This window comes from Danio rerio, chromosome 20 (assembly GCF_049306965.1).
Source record: "Danio rerio strain Tuebingen ecotype United States chromosome 20, GRCz12tu, whole genome shotgun sequence".
In the NCBI taxonomy this organism is placed as follows: Eukaryota; Metazoa; Chordata; class Actinopteri; order Cypriniformes; family Danionidae; genus Danio; species Danio rerio.
In genome coordinates, this window is record NC_133195.1 from 29,146,077 (window position 1) to 29,166,293 (window position 20,217).

At 36.0% G+C, this 20,217-nt stretch overlaps 1 protein-coding gene across 1 annotated transcript in view; it reads right to left on the reverse strand.

Moving 5' to 3' along the window:
• Window positions 1-20,217, reverse strand: part of akap12b (A kinase (PRKA) anchor protein 12b) — a 59,237-nt gene that overhangs the window by 22,706 nt on the left and 16,314 nt on the right. Inside the window, exon 2 of the mRNA NM_001281788.1 lies at window positions 4,989-5,091. Coding sequence (NP_001268717.1) covers window positions 4,989-5,091 — 103 coding nt within the window. The remainder of the gene's footprint in view (window positions 1-4,988; window positions 5,092-20,217) is intronic.

Sequence of the window (20,217 nt, forward strand, 5' to 3'; positions counted from 1 at the left end):
TCAAATCACATGATCATACTGTATGTTCTAAAAAAAAGAGTTTTGAGGTTTTTGAAAGGAATAGTGAGTACATTGCAGAACTCCGTCACCAATACATCCAGGTAAGATTATGCAATACAGTCATTACTTTACTATGCACAGTGTGTTTTGCAGTAAACGACTCTATAAACCTGGCGTTCATTAGTACATACATTAGCTATTGTACAGTTAACCATTTACACTGTGTCTAATTACTTTTAGAGAGTCATGAAATTGGAGGTCCATCAAGTCCCACATGAAATTATCCATGTTGACGAGGCTGGCTTCAACTTGGCGAAAAGACGTCGCCGTAGGAGAAACATAATAGGCCAAAGTGCCATCGTTACCATGCCGGGCCAGAGAAGAAGTCGGGCAAATGCAGAAGACCAGGCAGTATAGAAAATTATTTAGTTTTTTATTATAATTGTGATGCTTTTTCTGTTTGTATATCTTGCAGTGATTTCCTTTTGCAAATAAAGTCTATTGCAGCAATTCTGTGTCTGTATTTTTTTACATCAACTGTAAATTTTATAAAGCAATTTTTTTCTTTATTTTTGTATTGAACTTTTGCAGTAAAAAAAAGAAAATGCATGCATTTACTAAACCCAACAAAATGAAAATGTAGAGAGTCTTAAAATATAGGGGCAAAGCTGACACATAAACTAATGCAGTTTCTGTAAATTTAACTGATGCTAGTGTTTTTATTGTCAGTGTTTTCTGATTGACTGAATGTTTCTGCTGGAAGAGAACATGTGTTAGTGTTTTGAACAATTATGTCATTTTGAAACATGTTTGTAGTGTTTTGTTAGACATAGTGTAGTGTGTTTGTTTATTATTGTATTTTGAAAAGTAGTTTAGAGGTTTAGTTTACAATGTGTGATTTTGAGCATGAAATTAACTGTTTTGTCAATTGTGTGTTTTAGGTGTGTTGGTGCGTTAAGAGTTTAGCAAACTTGTTAAATGTATTGAAAAAACTGTCATAGCCATTGTAAAAAACTGTAAGTGGGTGGGTGGAAGAACTCAATTCATTTGCAAACTTTTGTATCAACAGTGCTCATTATATATAAGTACACCTCTTACAAATCTTGTTTTTAAATTCATAATTTTAACAGGAAGCTATACAATATTATATTTGTGCATATACATTAGATTAGTCAATAGTCAGTACTGAAGCCAAATCTGGAGCTTTTCTAACAAAATAACTTATGATAATGCTCCAAAAACTAGTACACCCAAATTTATATGTTAGAGAAAAATATTAAATACAAATTTAAAAACAGAGAAAAAAATCAAGAGCAGCAAAAAAATGTAAATGTTTTGTTGAAATTTTGTAGTTTGTAATTTTATTTGCAATATTTTGCTTGAATTTATTTGTATTATCTTAGAATTTCTAAATATGTTTGATGACTGTTTAATAAATCTGCTTTGTTTAAGAGCACCAAAATACATTGCTCACTAAGAAAGTTCATAACGGTTTAAAACACACGATGGGGAGAAAATTATGAGGTAATTTTCATTTATGGATGAACTATCCCCACAACACGCATTTTCAGTGATTCTATGACAAGCGAGATGCATTAGAAACTTTATTCTGGTAACATACATTAAATTGCATCTCTTGCAAGCACTTGTGATCATATTTTGCTTATTTCATCAAGCTGTACATTGTTTTGGGAAGCATTGTTTTATGTATAAATACTTAAAAAGTTCATTTAAGTTCAGTTTACTTATACAGTACATAAAAATGACCAAAATGTTAACAAAGTTCTGCATAGGTCACCTAAAAAGGGGTTAATTGCACTAAAGACAGATAAAACATGACATTCATTGTAGTCTAAAAGCAACAGAAAACTTTTTAGGACATGCCTTGAACTAAGATTAAGCGGAACCTAAAGAAAGTTAGTAAATGAAAAGAATCTGGAAAGCAATGATTTTAATTGCATTTTGTGTGTAATTTTTGTACAACATTGCAAAGTGTGAATACTTGAAAGGCTTTGTCACAATACATTTCATAAACATTACTTTTTTCGAAGGTCAGTCTAAGGAGAATATGTGGTCATTTAGGGTTATTTAAATGCATTCGAAAACTGAGTGTTTACACTGTGAAAGCAATCTGGTTGAGTGCATTTTCATATCTCTGGAACTGGTTCTGGTTGAGCAAATCAAGCTTAAATAGTTCTGGACCCCATTTACACCTCTATTTAGCATAATAAACACCTTAATACCAGGTGTAAACAAGCCTCAGTGAGTGAGCCTAGTGAATTGTTCTCTCTCTACGACCATTTGAAAAGCCAAGTATAGTCAAATTCAAGATAGTTACTGATTAAAGGAAATTATAAGAAAAGTGTGTGTGTGTGTGTGTGTGTGTGTGTGTGTGTGTGTGTGTGTGTGTGTGTGTGTGTGTGTGTGTGTGTGTGTGTGTGTGTGTGTGTGTGTGTGTGTGTGTGTGTGTGTGTGTGTGTGTGTGTTTGTGTGTGTGTGTGTGTGTGTGTGTGTGTGTGTGTGTGTGTSTCTGTGTGTGTGTGTGTGTGTGTGTGTGTGTGTGTGTGTGTTTTATATCAAGAGCACTACTTTCGTCTTAGTTGATTTTGGCAGGCGAGACATTGCACAAGACATTTCTGGCACAGTGGCCACCAAAATAATCATACTTGTCTCTCTCATCTGTCTGTATGTGACTCGATGTACATGGTTTCAATTGTAAAATTGCACTAAAAACAGACAGGATCATATTTTGGGGGGTTTCTAAACAATGGAGAACAGACAGATACATCAACACATTCATTTTACACACATTATGCTCCCGGTATGTTTCTGCAACATGTTCCAGGGATTTTTCTGGCACTCTGGGGATGTTGGAGAGAAAATGAATGGCTGGACGGAGCATGGAAGAAAATTATGGCTAAACACTTTTGGCTGGCATTACAGCATTAATCATGCAGATTAAATAAAGCCTGTATTGAGGCACTTTGAGAAAAAAATCAAGGGCTTGTCCTGGTATTGTCAGGGGTGAGAGTTTTATACATAACATCTCATTGAATCTACAGCCACAACAATAAGGAACCATTTTTATTTGTCTGTAAATATGTCTACACTATCAGATGTGGCACAGACGATTTATTTTAAAGAGACTATAATCTCGTTTGTTGTCCACTGGTTTCTCACTCAATAAATGTTTCATTTGTTTTCTGCTTTTATATGCTTTGAGACAAAAAGTAAAAAACGTTTATGAGAGAAACAACAATGTGTGATTTGTGAAAAGTTGTGAAAAGTTTGACTCTCAAGAACATCATACAATTACAGCAGACATTTGGTCTCCTTTTTAAAGAAACACTCCACTTTTTTGTAAATAGACTAATTTCACATTTCACTTAGTGTTAAAAAGTTTTCTAAACATTTTCCCTCGGCTTACTCCCTTTATTCATAAGAGGTCGCCACAGCGGAATGAACCGCCAACTTATCCAGCACATGATACACAGTGGATGCCCTTCCAGCTGCAACCCAGTACTGAGAAAGATCCAAACACATTCATTCACACAAATACACTACGGTCATTTTAGTTTATTCAATTTACCTATAGTGCATGTCTTTGGTCTGTGGGGGAAATCAGAGCACCCGGAGGAAACCCACGCAAACACGAGGAGAACATGCAAACTCTACACTGAAATGCAAACTGACCTAACCGGAACTCGGACCAGCAACCTTATTGCTGTGAGATGACCACAGAGCTTCTGAACCACCGTGTCACCCCCGTACCGACACTATAACCGTAAGAATTCTGTATTGTTGGACCCCTAGTAACTACTTACCAACAATAAATGTTGTTGCTATACATAATGTCACTGGGTTTGCTGCAGCCATAATATGGCAGCAAAGTTAATTGATAATTAAGCCAGAATGAAGGTAAAGTTGCTAGCCATATTTATCTAGAAAATAACACATTTTCTGCTGGTCTTACATGATGTAACTACAGAAAAAAAGTCAAGTTTTAGGAAGTTATGTTGTAAAAGTTATGTAGGAAAACCTGCTAATGGTCTAATCTGATTCAATGATTTATGCTAAGCTAAGCCTAAAGCGCTTTTGCCAAACCCTGATATCAACTGAAGGGTTTAAAAATGGTAAAACTTAGCTGTTTAACTCAAGGTAACTTGTACAACAAGACTATTTACGAAAATGTGGACTGTTATTTTAACCAAAGTTGCTAAATACTAAGTACTAAATACTGCTTGAACTATTCCATTACCCATAAATACTAACCTTGAATAATTTTACATTTTCAATGCGTTTTTACAGACGTCAAATGCTAATACAACTTCCTTATCCTATTTTAGTAGTTTTCTCATCTTAGTTTTGCACAGATTTATCGTTTGAATATCAATAAAGCATCATGGCTTCCCATTTTCAGTTTGCTAGTTACAAAATCCATCTGACCATAACAAATCAGGCTATTTGACCTTCAAAATAAAACACACCTAAGATTTCTACACATGCAAAGAGACTATAGCTTATTAAAACATGCACTGGTCTCTTAAAGAGGTCAGTTAGGTCATGTCTTTCTAAATATTATTGGGGGGCAGCTTCTCGGTGGTCTCTCGTAGTTGAAAAGGAAGAAAAGAATGCAAAAAGCGAATAAAAATAAACACACTATGGATTATGGCTGTAGGGTTTTCCTTAGCGAGTAAGGAGAGGTCTATGTTGGTGTCCACTCACTGTAGCCTCTATGTAGGTGTTCCCTTCTCTAGGATAGTGTGGGATTATGAGAGGGATCAGTCGGGGTATGAGGGCACACAGATAAAAAGATAAAGATCACAACTTAAGCCTCACACACACAGAGCCCTGACGCTGGGAGGTGGACCACTATTAGTGTCAGTCACTGTCATAGCATGCACACAGACACAGTAATAAAGATATGAGACTGATATAGATATGTTTGCACACAATGTACAGACCCACATGTGGATTATAGCACATACCTTCAGCCGGTGGGTTCTCCTCGGTGTGGCCGTTATACTCTGTCTGATCATCCGTTTTCCCATTAAGACTGGAAATAGAGATCTGTCCATTCTTCTGAAGAGGCTAAAAAGAAAGTAAGAGAAAGATGAAGGTTTGTGAACTGGATTATAATGTTTTCAGCAGACTTATTGAGTGTAGGTATGAGTTAGAATTTGGTCATATAAGTATTAAAAATATTCACATTAAAATGTACAATTTAATGTAATAATTAAATTAAGTAGGGTTCCTTACATTTTTTATTATTATTTTTGAAACAAAAAGTCAGTATTCTTATTAATTACTTGACCACACTCACTCACTCACTCACTCTAGCTTATTGCCTGCATTATCAGGGGTCGCCGCAGCAGAATGAACTACCAATTAATCTGGAAATTGTTTTATACAGCAGATGCCCTTTCATCTGAAACACACAAACTAACCAGCAACCGTTTTGCTGTGAAGCAACCATGATAACTACCAGCTGTTATTTGACCACAATATAGTTATATTATTATTATTACAGTTTAAATAACAATGAACTATTTTAAAGATTGGCCTAAAGACTGCTTCTTTGGCATCATAGAAAAAATCAGAACTCAATTCAATATGATGGTTTGGAGTTTAGGAAAATGCTAAAAAGTAAGCTTTTTATTATTTTACATAAATACAGTTAAAATCAGAATTATTAGCCCCCCTAAATTATTAGCCCCCCTGTTTATTTTTTCAACACATTTCTAAACATACATTAGTTTTAATAACTCATTTCTAATAAATGTATGATTTTATCTTTGCCATGATGACAGTAAACACACGCGAATGTACTTTGAAAAAAAGACACATTTGTCTCCACTAAAATCCGTCATCTAAGATTAACTGATTTGTATTAAAGCAAAAGTTCGAAAAAAATGATGACAAGACAGACGCGGCTTGATAGCAAGCTAGCATGGAAGCAGCTGCTAGAGCTACAAGCAACAGTTGCGCTGAGCAATCTTCGCTAGAGAACAATACACTGAACTGATATCCTCACGCGACCAGATGGCAGAGACTATAAAAATGGAGATGTCGAGCTTTCGGTCTGAGATCAGATTTAAATCAAAATCTCAAAATATGAATTCCTGTTATCAAAATAACTTTTGATGAAGTCACAGTGGCGCAGTGGGTAGCATGATCACCTCACAGTAAGAAGGACAATGTTTTGAGCCTCGGCTGGTTCAGTTAGCATTTCTGTGTAGAGTTTGCATGTTCTCCCTGTGTTCGTGTGGGTTTCCTGCGGGTTCTCCTTTTCCCCCCACAAGTCTAAAGACATGCGCTATAAGTGAATTGGGTAAGCTAAATTGACCATAGGCGATGCAGTGGCGCTGTGGGTAGCACGTTCGCCTTCGGATAAGTTGACGGTTCATTCCGCTGAGGCGACCCCAGATTAATAAAGGGACTAAGCCGAATGAATGAATGAAATTGACCATAGTGTATGTGTGTGAATGAGAGTGTTTATGTGTTTTTCAGAGATGGGTTGCAGCTGGATGGGCATCCGCTGCGTAAAACATATGCTGGATAAGCGATCTCTGATTAATAAAAGGACTAAGCCGAAAAGAAAATGAATGAATGAATGACTTTTGAGAAGTGATCACCTTTACAGATAATAACACGTGTGCACACTGAGTCTCCCTGGATCAGATCCAGTAAAGGAGCTGTGAACCATCTAAATATATTGTCACTGCTCGTGTATATTTAGAGTTTTAAAACAGATGCAGGAGAGGAACTCAGAAGACCAATATTTGATATTGGATTTGTCATAATGTGTGGTTTTAATTCCAACCTTCATATTGTTCCCACATTAACTACATTAAAATACAAAGTAACACTGACCTCCTTGAAGAAGACGAAATGACATCTTAGAAATATTTAGACAGCTGAACCTTTTGACTGGCTGAGGAATTTGCATGGTTTATCCACATAACCGAGCATTCACAATTCCCTCAAGGACAATACATACTTCAGTGACGGTAGAACCGAATCACAACCGTGTGCTGTCAGTCACAATTTGGATTCAGTTCGCATTGCTGGACACTGCTGTAATCTAAAAAAGTACTCTCTGCTCTGGTAACTACAGATCCAAATGTAATAAATTCTTATCACCATTCTTAGAAATAGTCGATCTAGGAGTTTTTCCACTCTTTACTACTGTCTGCCTGGCTTCTGGATTCCATTAAAGGAGAAAACAGGAATCACAGACATTGTGACGCATCGTATAAGAAAGACTTTCCACTCCGAGCAGCAGTTCTATTAAGTTAAAGGTCAATTAGGCCTCAGACTAGTTTAATAATAGAACAGTAATAAGAATCACAATGAACTCTCTTGTGGGCCAGTACGAAAATATGTGAGCAATGCAATTACGCAGAAAGTTAATTTCTGTTTAGAGGCAGAAATAAACGTGAGTGAGAAGACTCGAGCCCTGGCCTGCTTTGACAGTGGTCCAGCAGGTGTCCTTTTAACCCGTCCTGTCGTCTGACCCTCAGGCCCATTTCATGACAGTCATTCTCCACATTCCTATGCCCCTTCATAGAATTCCAGCCTGATGGGGAACACCCCACCCAAATTCCCCAACCATGGCTCTGCTTCACCCCCTCCATTATCCCAACTTACAGATCCAGAACATTTACAATCTTAAAAATATACTACCCCTCAAAAATCTGGGGGTAATAACATATATATAGTTGACATTAGAATTATTAGCCCCCTTTGAATTTTGTTTTATTTTTTAAATATTTTCCAAATGATGTTTAACAGAGCAAGGAAATGTTCTTATATTTGTTTTATTTCGGCTAGATTAAAAGCAGTTTTAAAATTTTTAAGAAAAATTTTAAGTTCAAAATGATTAGCCACTTTACGCTACTTTTTTTTCGATTCTCTACAAAACAAACCATCACTATACAATAACTTGCCTAATTACCCTAACCTGCCTAGTTAACTTAATTAATCTAGTTAAGCCTTTAAATGTCACTTTTAGCTGTATAGAAGTGTCTTGAAAAATATCTAGTCAAAATTATGAACTCATTATGGCAAAGATAAAAGAAATCTGTTATTAGAAATGAGATATTAAAACTATTATGTCTAGAAATGTGTTAAAGAAATCTTCTCTCTGTTAAACATAAATTGAGAAAAAAAATAAACAGGGGGGCTAATAATTCAGGGGGTCGAATAATTCTGAATTCAGCTGACATATAATGCAACTGAGCTTCGAATTCCAATCCTGGCTTGCGAACCTTTCCCAATCTCATGCTCTCCTTTCTCTTTTCAAATACTACCATCCTATCACAAAGCAAAACATGGCAAAAAAAAAAAAAAAAAAAAAAAACTTTAAATATAAAACAGTTTATATCTAATGACATTTAAGATCACTGTATTGATTAATCCATTAAGGTTTTATGACATTCCAAACAGATTACCCAACAGATGCAGATATACAGTCTTCGTTGTAGACTCCTTTTTATAATGGATTATGTTATTTATTGTTTCCAAATTTAAGGATAATCAAATATTGACAAGATTGACTTGATATTGACAGTGAATGAGTTCAATAAGTCATGCTATTTTTGAAATTTATCCACTGTTACTGGTCAGTTGAACAGCTTTTGCAAAAACTCTTGAAAACTCTTGGTCCTTCCTTCTCTAAGATCATAAGTCACTAGGGACATTTAACAACTGTTCAACTAACAAAAACTGACACAATGTGTCTAAGTGTGACAGCTGTTTAACTCAAATAAGTAAAGATAAATACAATCTGTGTTTATGGCACAACACACTTGTGGGTGTGAGGTTTGTACAGAGGTGTGACATCAGGTTGTGAGTGTGTGTGTCTGCTGTCGTGAATGTGATTTGTGACTTGCCTTGTGCTCCATTATTTCAGTATATTTATGCTATACATTAACAGAACGAAAACTAATGTTTTCCTAAATATACCCATTATGCTCATACATCTGTTCTGCTGCCCTTCATTGCACTGATCTGACAGATTCCTCTTCTCTCTGTGGATCAAAGGTTCAGGGACGGCTGTTCTTCCCACAGATCACTCTGCAAATCTCTTCTCTGTCTGACAGAAAAAGACTGCAAAGGAGAGGAGAATTCATGCACTCTTAAACATCTATCCTGTCAAATACTCCAAATAGCACTCATCCTAAAGATATAACCTTCCCAACATTTTGAAGATATTTGAAATTTTAGACTATTAGCAATGTTTACACTTTGAAAAAATACATTAAAATGGACAATTACACTTTATAAAGATCTTTAAAGTATAAATGTGTCATTTGGTTGTGTTTTTGTTATTCTTTTATTTTATTTTAGCATATTTTTATTTTTATTTTAAACTAAATGAAAATTAGTTTTTGTTGTACAAGTTGAAAAAATCTCCTTTTTTCCTTTTTATTATTTAATGTAACATTTATTAAGTAACAAAAAAAAATTTATAATCTTTCATTTATTTCACAAAATACCCAAACACTTGAGCTATCATTTCCAAGTGAGGCCCCAGTCAATTGAATAACATTTTAAACCCCTTAACATGAACAACAAGTATTATTGTAAACTAATTCTCATGTAAACGTTAAGCCCAGGTTAGTAAAATATGTCAGTGACATTCATAATTTATGTTATGCTCCAAATTTGACCTAAAAATTTAGAACTGAGGGGACATTTCAAGACCCAAGCAAAGCTTCCAGTTCTTGCTTCTGGAAAAAATATTGTTCAAATGTTTTTAGCATAATTGCTGTTATTGATACAAGAAAAATAGGGGCAAAAAAACACTTTCAGATAGACTTTCTAAAATTATTTTTAAAATCTTCTAAAACAAATGGTCCTGCTCATAGTACAATGTGTAAATATAATAAACTGTAGCGAATTAGAAAATCTAGCATGTAATTTTTCATAACAGACTTAAAGCTCACTATAAACATTCAAATAATTTCATACACACTCAAACTCGGCCTGACACCAGGCAATAAAAATCCCCTAGGGGGTCATGGTTTATTCATGCCCATTAACCTCTGCCCTTTGACCCTTTGTTAATGATGACTGAATCATAGAGGTAAAACAAGAGAGATTTACATTGAGAACCAACGCAAATAACATACAAATTGTAAATAATTTATTTCAAAATGGATGTGTTTTCATTACAAAATATTTGTCAGAATCCTTTTATAGGCTTGTCAGTGAGAGCAGTTAAAACTGTTTATGTGGTGCCTTTTCAACACCAGAAGGCAAGGACAGAGACATTGTCTAACCTGGAAGTGATAGTGAAGAATTAGTTTAGACACATTGATTTATGTGCCTGATGCCTGACTCTATCAATCAGGAAATCAGCCTTTTTTGCTTTGTAGGCCAGAAAACAAGAGTATAAATTCTATAGTATGAAAAAAGGTGAACAGCAATAGATGTGGTAATTATGAAAACTGTTCAGAGAGGTCTGAGATGCAGGCTGACATCATTTCTGCAGAAGAAAGGGGAATATAAGGTGTGAAGCTGTGGATCATCATTATAGAAGTGATGAAAACATGATGTTTTAATCAGGGTGTAGACAGACAATGATAGTGGTCAGCGCACCAAACCCTGTGGGACTCTCTTTAAGTTTGCAGAGTGCAAAAACGAAACATGATAGAATCTGTTATCGAAAGAGTCCACAGGGAAGAAAGACTTCAGATCCAAAATCAGCAGCTGATAGTTAAACATGTTAAACGGAGGAGACAGGTCAGATAAAATCATACTCAAGAACTAAGTGCTCACGGCCTTAAAAAGGTAGTTCACTAAAAAACTGTCATAAGTTTTACAGTCTCATGTCATACCAAATCTATGTACCCCCAAAAGACAAACACGCACACACAAACAAACATTTTGGAAAAAAATGGCCTTACATTAAAAGGCAGTGATGTTGAATATTGCTCTTTCAAACATACTGGTTTGAAACAACGTGAGTGTGAATAAAAGAACACAGGATTTGTTTCATGTAAACAATCCCTTGATACAATATGATTACTACAAGGAAATCTGGTAAATGTTAATTGCTGTTTGAAATCGATCTAAAAAATCTCACAAATCCTAATGTCAGTGGGATGATAAACATTTTGGATACATTGTGATCAGACTATTCAATTATAATATTGTATGTTGCTTAACTATCTCATTTGGAATAGGATTTTTACTTGTTACAGTTGTTACAAAAAACATTTTTTACATTGCAATATTTTGTTTTACCGCAATATTTATTGCGATTAGGCATGGGTTGTTAACCATTTTCAGGGTATATCATGGTTTTACAAAAGGTTTTAAAACTGCCAAAATGTTCTGCTATATCATTCCTACCACAAAAATGAGTTTTTTTTAGGACAACAGTATATCCAGCAGAAAAGATATCCAAAAATGTCGTTTTACACAAATCTGTGTTTTTAAAACTAATGAAGAGAGCAGAAGACATTTAAAAAGAATATATGTTAGAGCAGTAACCACAATACCATGAATACTATGATATTTTTCAAAAGTTGTCATACGTCACAATCTCATACCAGCCCATGCCTAACTGCCATTTAAATAAAATTTCACCAGGTTATTTGAATAACTTTATTCAGAAAGATTTCATTAATTTAGATCGACTGGGATGATCAAGTATTTTTCCATGCAGTGCATCTGCATAAATTATAATAAATCACAAGCAAAAATAAATGAATAAACAGTGCTTTATGGTTGTCAGGGCAGTCTAACAGTAACTAACAGCAAGTACAGAAATTGAACAATCAAATGTAAAATAAATAAATAAAAACATGGTCATCATTGAAAAAACAATTACAAAAATATTAATATATTTAATATTTTATGTATCTTATATTCTTAAAAAAATTATAATAAATTGCAATATGACTATTTTATATTGCAATATCCATGCTCAAACGACATATTGTTGGTATATACGATATATCCATGCTCAAACGATATATAGCCCTTATAGAAACTATAATTGAGGTCTGTATTTGAGATGCATGATTACGCACAGAAAGTCTGGCCAGAGGAGAAATGGTTGTGCTCAACTGTGCCTGGTTTCTCTCAAGGTTTTTTTTTTTCCCTTCACTTTCGTCAATTAGTGAAGTTTTGTTTCCTACCACTGTCACCACTGGCTTGCTTTGTTTTAGGACTTGTGGAGCTGCGCATCAATGGATTTGCTCTTCAGCGTTTGGACTTTCAGCAGTGAAAATTAAACAACACTGAACTGAACTAAACTGAACATCAACTCTGAAAACTGGACTGACACTGTTTCAATTTACTAGAACTTCTATGTTAAGCTGCTTTGACGCAATCTACATTGTAAAAGTGCTATAAAAATAAACATGAGTTTTTTTGTGTTTTTTTTACCTGTGTTGTGTGTTCTAACCAACATGAAAAACACAAAAGGTAACACTTAAGCTTCCATTAATTAATAATAGCCATGTCAATTTCATAAAAATGGTTTAGCAGAAATAATACTGCCAATCACAGCAGGTTTTGCAGGTGACTCCATCACTGAGACATCAAACATTCAGTCATTCATTCATTTTCCTTCAGCTTACTCCCTTTATTCATCAAGGGTCGCCACAGCGGAATGAACTACCAACTTATTCAGCATATATTTTACACAGCGCATGCCCAACATCCACACATTCTCACTTTCATACACATAAACTATGACCAATTTAATTTATTAAATTCACTGATGTGTTTGGACTGTGGGGAAAACCTGAGCACCCTAAGAAAACCCATGTCAACACAGGGAGAACATGCAAACTCCACACAGAAATGCAAACTGATCCAGTAGGGACTCCAAGCAGCGTTCTTCTTGCTGTGAGGCAACAGTGCTAACCACTAAGCCACCTTATCTCCCGACATCAAACAGTTCAGCCATTTATGAAAAGTATCATCTCATTCATTTTTAATCAGATTGAAATTTAGCTGAATTTATAAACAATAAACTACTTAAGAGAGAGAAAGACTTGCTTTGTGTAGGGGGTTAACACACAGACACACACTTGGGTAACAAAAACTCAATACTAGAGCCTCAGAGACCACAAACTGCATGCATCATCTCCTTCGACACAAACACAGATGTGAGACGATCAACTTCTGGCAACACACAGCAAACCCCAGTCGCTATTAGTTAAGTCACTTGCTTCAAAATCTATCTACCCCAGTGTTGTGTTACAGTGGTGGTAAACTGTATCATTGTTTAAACAGGCTTGCGCTAAAAACTTGATCCTGACAAACAGGCTAACAAAATAAACTGCGCCTGTACATGCCTAATCATATCGAATGAACAGTCAATTGGAATCAGTTACTCTGTTCAAGATAATAACAGTCTTTGAGGTCCACAAATCATCAGTCTGAGTTAGAACCAGAGTCCAAACCGCCCATTTCTCACTTACTGAAGGGGAAAATCTGTGGCTTCAAAGGCAGACAAACACATCATTTTGTTGCCTAAACTTATTAGACTCTGGCAAATTTATGGCATTTGAGCTTCACATTTACAAATAGTGCAGTGACAGCTTTGCATTTCTTTGCCCTGACTTGATAAATCACATATCTGTGAGGCTGCGAGGAATTAAGAGCTCACTTTGCTAAAACTTCCTTCATGTTGGCTCGAGATTTGTTTGTTTCATGGAAACATATGCGGTGAATACTTTACTTCTCATTTGACGAATAAGGAATTTATTTTTTTGGCGCAGACTGGAAGCAATATACAAAAAAGGAGTGATCTTGTTGCAAATTCCAGGAGCTTTGTACGTATAAATGTCCGTGCGGAGAGTCTTCCAAGCTGCGGGCCACCCCACTGTGCATTTTCCTGATTTTCCTGACCCTCTATTTGTCTCCCATCGATATTGGGAGTCTTCTGTTCCTTCCACTCCCCAAACAGCTGTCACTAAGGCCACCCTCATGAGCAAACATCAATGCGATAGGACAGGACCTCCCTGTGTCTCAAGCGGATCGGCCGGAGTGTCCCAGATTCAGCCCCCCCACAGTCAGTCTAAAACAATAAACCTCCTCCTATCGCTCCATCCCAAGGGTCCTCCTGTGATTCAGATCATAAGAAGAAAGGAAAAGTTCAGACGTGACTCTTCTGATACTCTGAAGGAACAAAAGGCTAGAGTTTAAAGTGAGGATCTGGTAGAGATAGTGAAACTGAATAAGTTTAATGACTGCAGAAAAAGGGCAAATCTAGCTCATGTGTGGAAATGTATGCCAGCATGTAAACCAGCCATGACCACTGTTTGCTCATTTAAAATTCTGTTTCCGCAGCAACAGCGTCACAAAACAAAAAAATTAAGGATCGCAGCTTCCAGTTCATGGAGACTTTAAAGAGAAAGAAAGTGATACTGGCTAATAGACCTGAGAGAACATTAGATGCAACACCAGGGAAGTTAAAGCAACCACTGCTGCCAACAGCCACATGCTCTTGATCCAGAATTGTTTTAGAAAAAAAGGACTGGCTTCATATTGATTCTCACATGCTGCCTTATTTTATTTTATGCCTTAACAATGTTAATGTGATATAGGCATGTGACTAGCTTTGGTTGAATTGTGCACAATTACAGTTCTTAAGAATCTTGAAGGGACGTTTCCTCTGTACAATGAAAAATCATGCTCACTGAAACTGACTTTTGGGTTAATTATGTCTGTAAAAAAATAACTTTACTTCTAAAATAAAAGCACCTAAACTAAAATGAGAATTTGTGAGCATCTGTGAGCATCTGTTTTCTTTAACCTTGCATGTGAATCATCTACTTACTCTGCCAACAAAAATAGCCAATCAGAATCAGAACAAACCAAGTTGAACCCTGTCTCTATCTTCCCTATAGTGCCCAGAACACTTTATTAGTATTTACTACAGGGCATCACTGCCTATATTCTCCAGCTAAAAGTATAGATCTGAAGATAACATTTCCAAAAGCCATGGCATGGTGTTGCCAAAGCGATATATGACCTTTCAATCAATACATGATTGTGCTGAGCTATTACAACTCTCCTTGTATGCTTACAAATTTGATATCTGCTTTCTAACATCCACCCCATGTGCTCATATGCAGAAACACATGCACCTTTACCAGAAATAGGGAACACATCAGTTTGTCAAGAGGCATGAGTCATGCTTTGACATTCAAGGATGAAGAAGGGTTATTCTGTCCTCTGAGGGAAAGAAAGAGGGAGAGCGTGAGAGAGAAAGACAGGACAGAGCAGCATCTGGTTATTTTTGGTACAGCACTGAGCTGAGGAGGCTGCACTGCAGTAAAGAGGAAACTGCGCATGTGCCCGATACAGGAAGTCCTCAGCTCCTCCCATTGTTTTCTTCTATTTAGTTTTTCTGCAGAGACAAAGTCGTAAACAACACAGGAACGGTATCAAGCAAGAGCCAGTAGCATGATTATAGCACCATGTAATTTGAAGTCTTATGGTGCCCCCCTCCCCGAGGTTCAATTCTAAGTCCCTTTTAATGATTAAAGAGTTTAAATTCCTATTAATTAATGTAAATGTCATACAACTCATTTAATCAGTATAAAGACTTTTTCATATTAGCTTTTCACTAAATGTCTTCAGATTGGTTAACACTTGGCTGGTTCTGTCAATTTGTCCAACACTCTCAGAAACAAAGGTACGCCAGCAGTCACTGGGGTACACATTTGTACTTTAAGGGTCCATATTGGTACCTCAAAAGTATATATTAGTACCTAAAAATTTTAAGTGGATTACTTTTGTACTTTTTAAGTACTAATATGTACCCTTGAGTGTTTAATATGGACCTTTAGGGTACACATTTGTACTTTTTGAAAAGGTAAAACCCCAGTGATAGCTAGTGTAATTTTATATATTGTTTCTGAGAGTTCCTCTAGTCAGATTGTCCTACCTCCCATTCAAAAAGTAGATAGCACATTTTGATGACGAAATATGCTACCCATCAGATTTTGCTACCAGTGCAAATTTTAAGGTGGAGTAGAGTGATATGAAGCTGTAATATCACCCTAACCTACCTAATCCCTAACCCCAACCTCAGAACTATTCAAATACAGTGTTGGTAGAATAATGTGATGAGTAAAATGTCAGGACACCTGTATCATACACTGTATCATGAATGGGAGAAATTGCAATGCACAGGATCCCACAGAAACTTTGGATCACACATAATATGTAGCTTCCCCAAGTTGAAATATGAGGACAATTATTTGGTCAGTTTATGTCCAGCAGATGACAGTTTTAGTTGCTGATTTGAAATTTGCTATTTAAATATGAGTTTTTGAAATTACAGAATTCTTGCTTCCTCAAATTTATTCCCTATCAAGCAGCTGATAAATAATTAGCACTTTTAGTAAATTTAAATATGTTTAAATTATTTATATTTTACAAATTTTCACAGTTTAAATGTCTATTAACTTATTTTTATGTTTCACTGTTCTTACAGCAAGAAGGTCACTGATTCGAGTCCCAACTGGGTCAGTTGACATTTTTATGTGGAGTTTGCATGTTCTCCCTGTGTTGGCGTGAGTTTCTTCCGGTTTTTCCCACAGTCCAAAAACACGTGGCATAGGAGAATTGGACAAACTAAATTGACCGTAGTGTATGAGTGTGTATGTGACTGGGAGAGTGTATGGGTGTTTCCCAGTACTGGATTGCAACTGGAAGGGCATCCACTGTGTAAAACATATGCTGGATAGGTTGGCGGTTGATTCTGCTGTGGCGACCTCTGATAAATAAGGAGCTAACCTGAAGCAAAATGAAGGAATGTTTTGTACAGTAAATCTACTTCCAAGCATATTTATGTTAACATTTATGTATTTGTCTTAGGCAAGACTCACTGTAAACAATACAGCTATACACAAAGTATATTTTCTAAAAATAATAAAGAAATAGTACACTCTCTAAACAATCCACTTCACCATGGTGGTCTGAGCAATTATTACACAAACTTTGAGTCATAATTATTACCCATTAGTGATGCTCCACCATGACTTAAATGGATGCTGAGGCCCCATTTCCAGTATTGATTTTACTCAGTCACAGCTAGCACATCTGTTAATCTACAATGAAACACCTAGTATTATCAACATCCTTTCAGCAATGATTAGAAATCAGTTTTTAAGGATCTTCTCACACAACAGCTTGAACTTTAATGCGAAACAATTCACCAGGAAGCCTTTAGTCTTGGCATGATAGATTCATTTTGGTTAAATTGAAGAGCTGTTATAAGAGTAGGAAGACACGTCTCCTGACTATGTTACATTGAATTCAACCTTTAATTACTGCATCATTGATCTCATTGAACCACATCTCCCCAAGGGGCACAACTAAAGGTCATCTACACCATTAAAGCAGAAAACATTCATAAACAAGAAAAAAGGTGATTCGTTTAAAATGTGCATTGTGTTTTCACTGTGTGTTAATAAAAATGCCTTACAATCAGTGACGAAAACAATATTCATGAAACTAATTCACCCCAAAATGAAAATGACCATCATTTATTCACCCTCATGTGGTTTTAAACTAATATGTGAGAATAACCATTTGAAGAACGCTCGTTGCTGGCACCCATTGACTTTCATAGTAGGAAGAAAATCCAATGAAAAAGTCAATGGGTGCCAGCCTTTTAAAAAATATAAGAAAGAATATTTTTTGTGTAAGTGAAGGATGAGAAAATGATGGCAGAATTTTTTAGTAAGGTGAACTATCCCGTTAAGATGTTCTTTGTCAGTTCGTTAGAAGTAGACAACATTAAATAAATCAGATTTAAATCTTTTTTTTACGATTGAGTTTGTCATGTCCAGAGGTAGTCATAAACACATTTGATAAGAATGCCTTTATTATGCAAAGGCTCACTGTCAAATCCATTCGAATAGCCACAAAAGACATGACATAATATGTAACTCTTGTGATATTAAATGTTATGATAAAGCACACCAAAACCATATCACATGGTTTACAGTCAAAACCACACTTGACGTCTGGATTTTGATCAATTTTCATGTGTTCCCCATATATATATATAATACTTTACTGAGCATTCTTGCGCAAATGATTCGAAGGATGATGAAATAAGATACAAGGGTCTCAACAAAAACACAAGTCAGTGCATGCATGTTAACACCAGGTAGAAATTGTAATGTGTTTCATTTGACCACTTGTGATCTAATCACTGAAAATGCACAGAATTGTATGATAGTACCAGGTGGAAAGAAGCCTATAATCATTTTATCCATAATTTGATGCATTACCACTGTCACCATTAATAGGAAATGCTTTCCACCAGAGGTAATAGGAAAGACTATTGTGGCAGCCAAATGTGGTTAGCGAAGAAGATTTGCTGTGAAATGTAGCATACCAAAACATTTAGTGAATTTGCCCTTTAGTGTTGATTCTAATTTAAGAGTATGACCAACTGCTACAAAAACAAAAACTACTAATGAACCAAAACCAACAAAATCCTTGATTCATTTCTGAAACAAACTAGTGGCCAGAAGTTTGTTTTCACACAAATCTCAGCTAAAAATGTTCAGCAACATTCTTCACTTTCAGGAAAAAACACATATCAGATCATCTGTTTTGAAGTCCATTTGATAGGGAGTGGTTCCTGTCTGTGATGACATTACATCCAGTACCATCCACTGATTGTGGGTTTTGCCTAATTTTGTTGACATCATCATCATGACTCTGTGAGAGTGTTTGTATTTGCATATTCCCTTTGATTATAAAGCTGATTGTTACAAGTTTAACAACAAACACAGCACAGGCTAGTGAGCCTGTAAATGTTACCCAACATTTTCATTCATTCACTTTTCTTCAGCTTAGTCCCTTATTTTACTCAAGATTTTAAAAGAGAAATCACCTTGTTAAAGAAATACTCCATTTTTTGAAATAGGCTTATTCAGTCTGTTAAATAGTTTATTAGTTTAGCTTTATAATTTTTTAATTCATTCAATCTCCAGATCTAGCGGGAGAATGTTTAGATTTGTTTAGCTTAGCCTTGCATAGATCATTGAATAGGATTACACCATTAGCATAGCAACTTGCACAAAAATAAAAAGAGTTTTTACGATTTTTCTATTTAAAACTTTCTGTAGTTAGATTGCGGACTTTGACTGACTAAAACTTGCTATTTTCTACGCAGATATGGTCAGTAGCGGATTTAGAAATGGGCATCTTGCTAGCGGTGGCATGGAGACAACAAAACCCCACCCCCCACTCCACCTCTTCGGTCTTGGAAAGGGCGACATGAACACCACGAGGTGTCTTTTTCCTAGAGCACCAATTAAGCTTGCGACAGTACTGGATATGGCTAAGAACTATGCCCTCATTCCTTTTAATAATCAATGAACTTTGCTGCAGTACAATGGCTGCAGCAGGCACAATGATATTGAAAATAGTCCCCAGCACCAAGCCCTTCACTTGCACACCTAGTTAAAATCTGCGTAACAGGCAGAGATGTATAGTAACGAAGTAGAACTACTTCACTACTGTACTTAAGTACTAAAAGGCAGTATCTGTACTTTACTGGAGTATTATTTTTTTCTCCTACTTCCACTTTTACTTAAGTACATATTTTCCATGAATTTAATACTTTTACTCCGATAGATTTTTTATGTGCTGCATCGTTACTCGTTACTAGGGGTGTCAAAATGATCGATATCAGTTCAATAATAGGTCATAACCGGTGATTACGTGATGACGTCATTTATCTCCTATGCGCGATGTCGCAATACTATGGCGGAGGACGGAGGCGCGAGTGAAGGCGGCACACGAGCCGCTAATTTACTATTAGGGAGAAATGTTGTAAAACTTCACCTCTGCCTCTCTCTTTCTCACTTTGGACATTTGACCCGCTGGCCTGTTTGTAAGGTAACTTTCCCTCTTTTCTTGGCTGTTAAAGCTGTCGATCCATCCAGACACGAGCGTGTCTGATGTTCAAGTTTTCTCCACTTTGTCTATTACCTGTGATAACCGCGTATTCTTCCCGCCATGGGTGAACAGCGCTTAATTTCTAAAGCCCTTTCTGTTGAGCAGATGAAGATAATAACCAATCATCATAAGACCTCGCCTGTCAGCGCTCAAAAAGCAGGCGGTATGATATTGACATGAGTTTATTAGCTGTAAATGCTCATGCTGTCTTCTGTGCATGAGTTTTGTTTGATACATTCAGAAAGAGTGCTTTCTTTA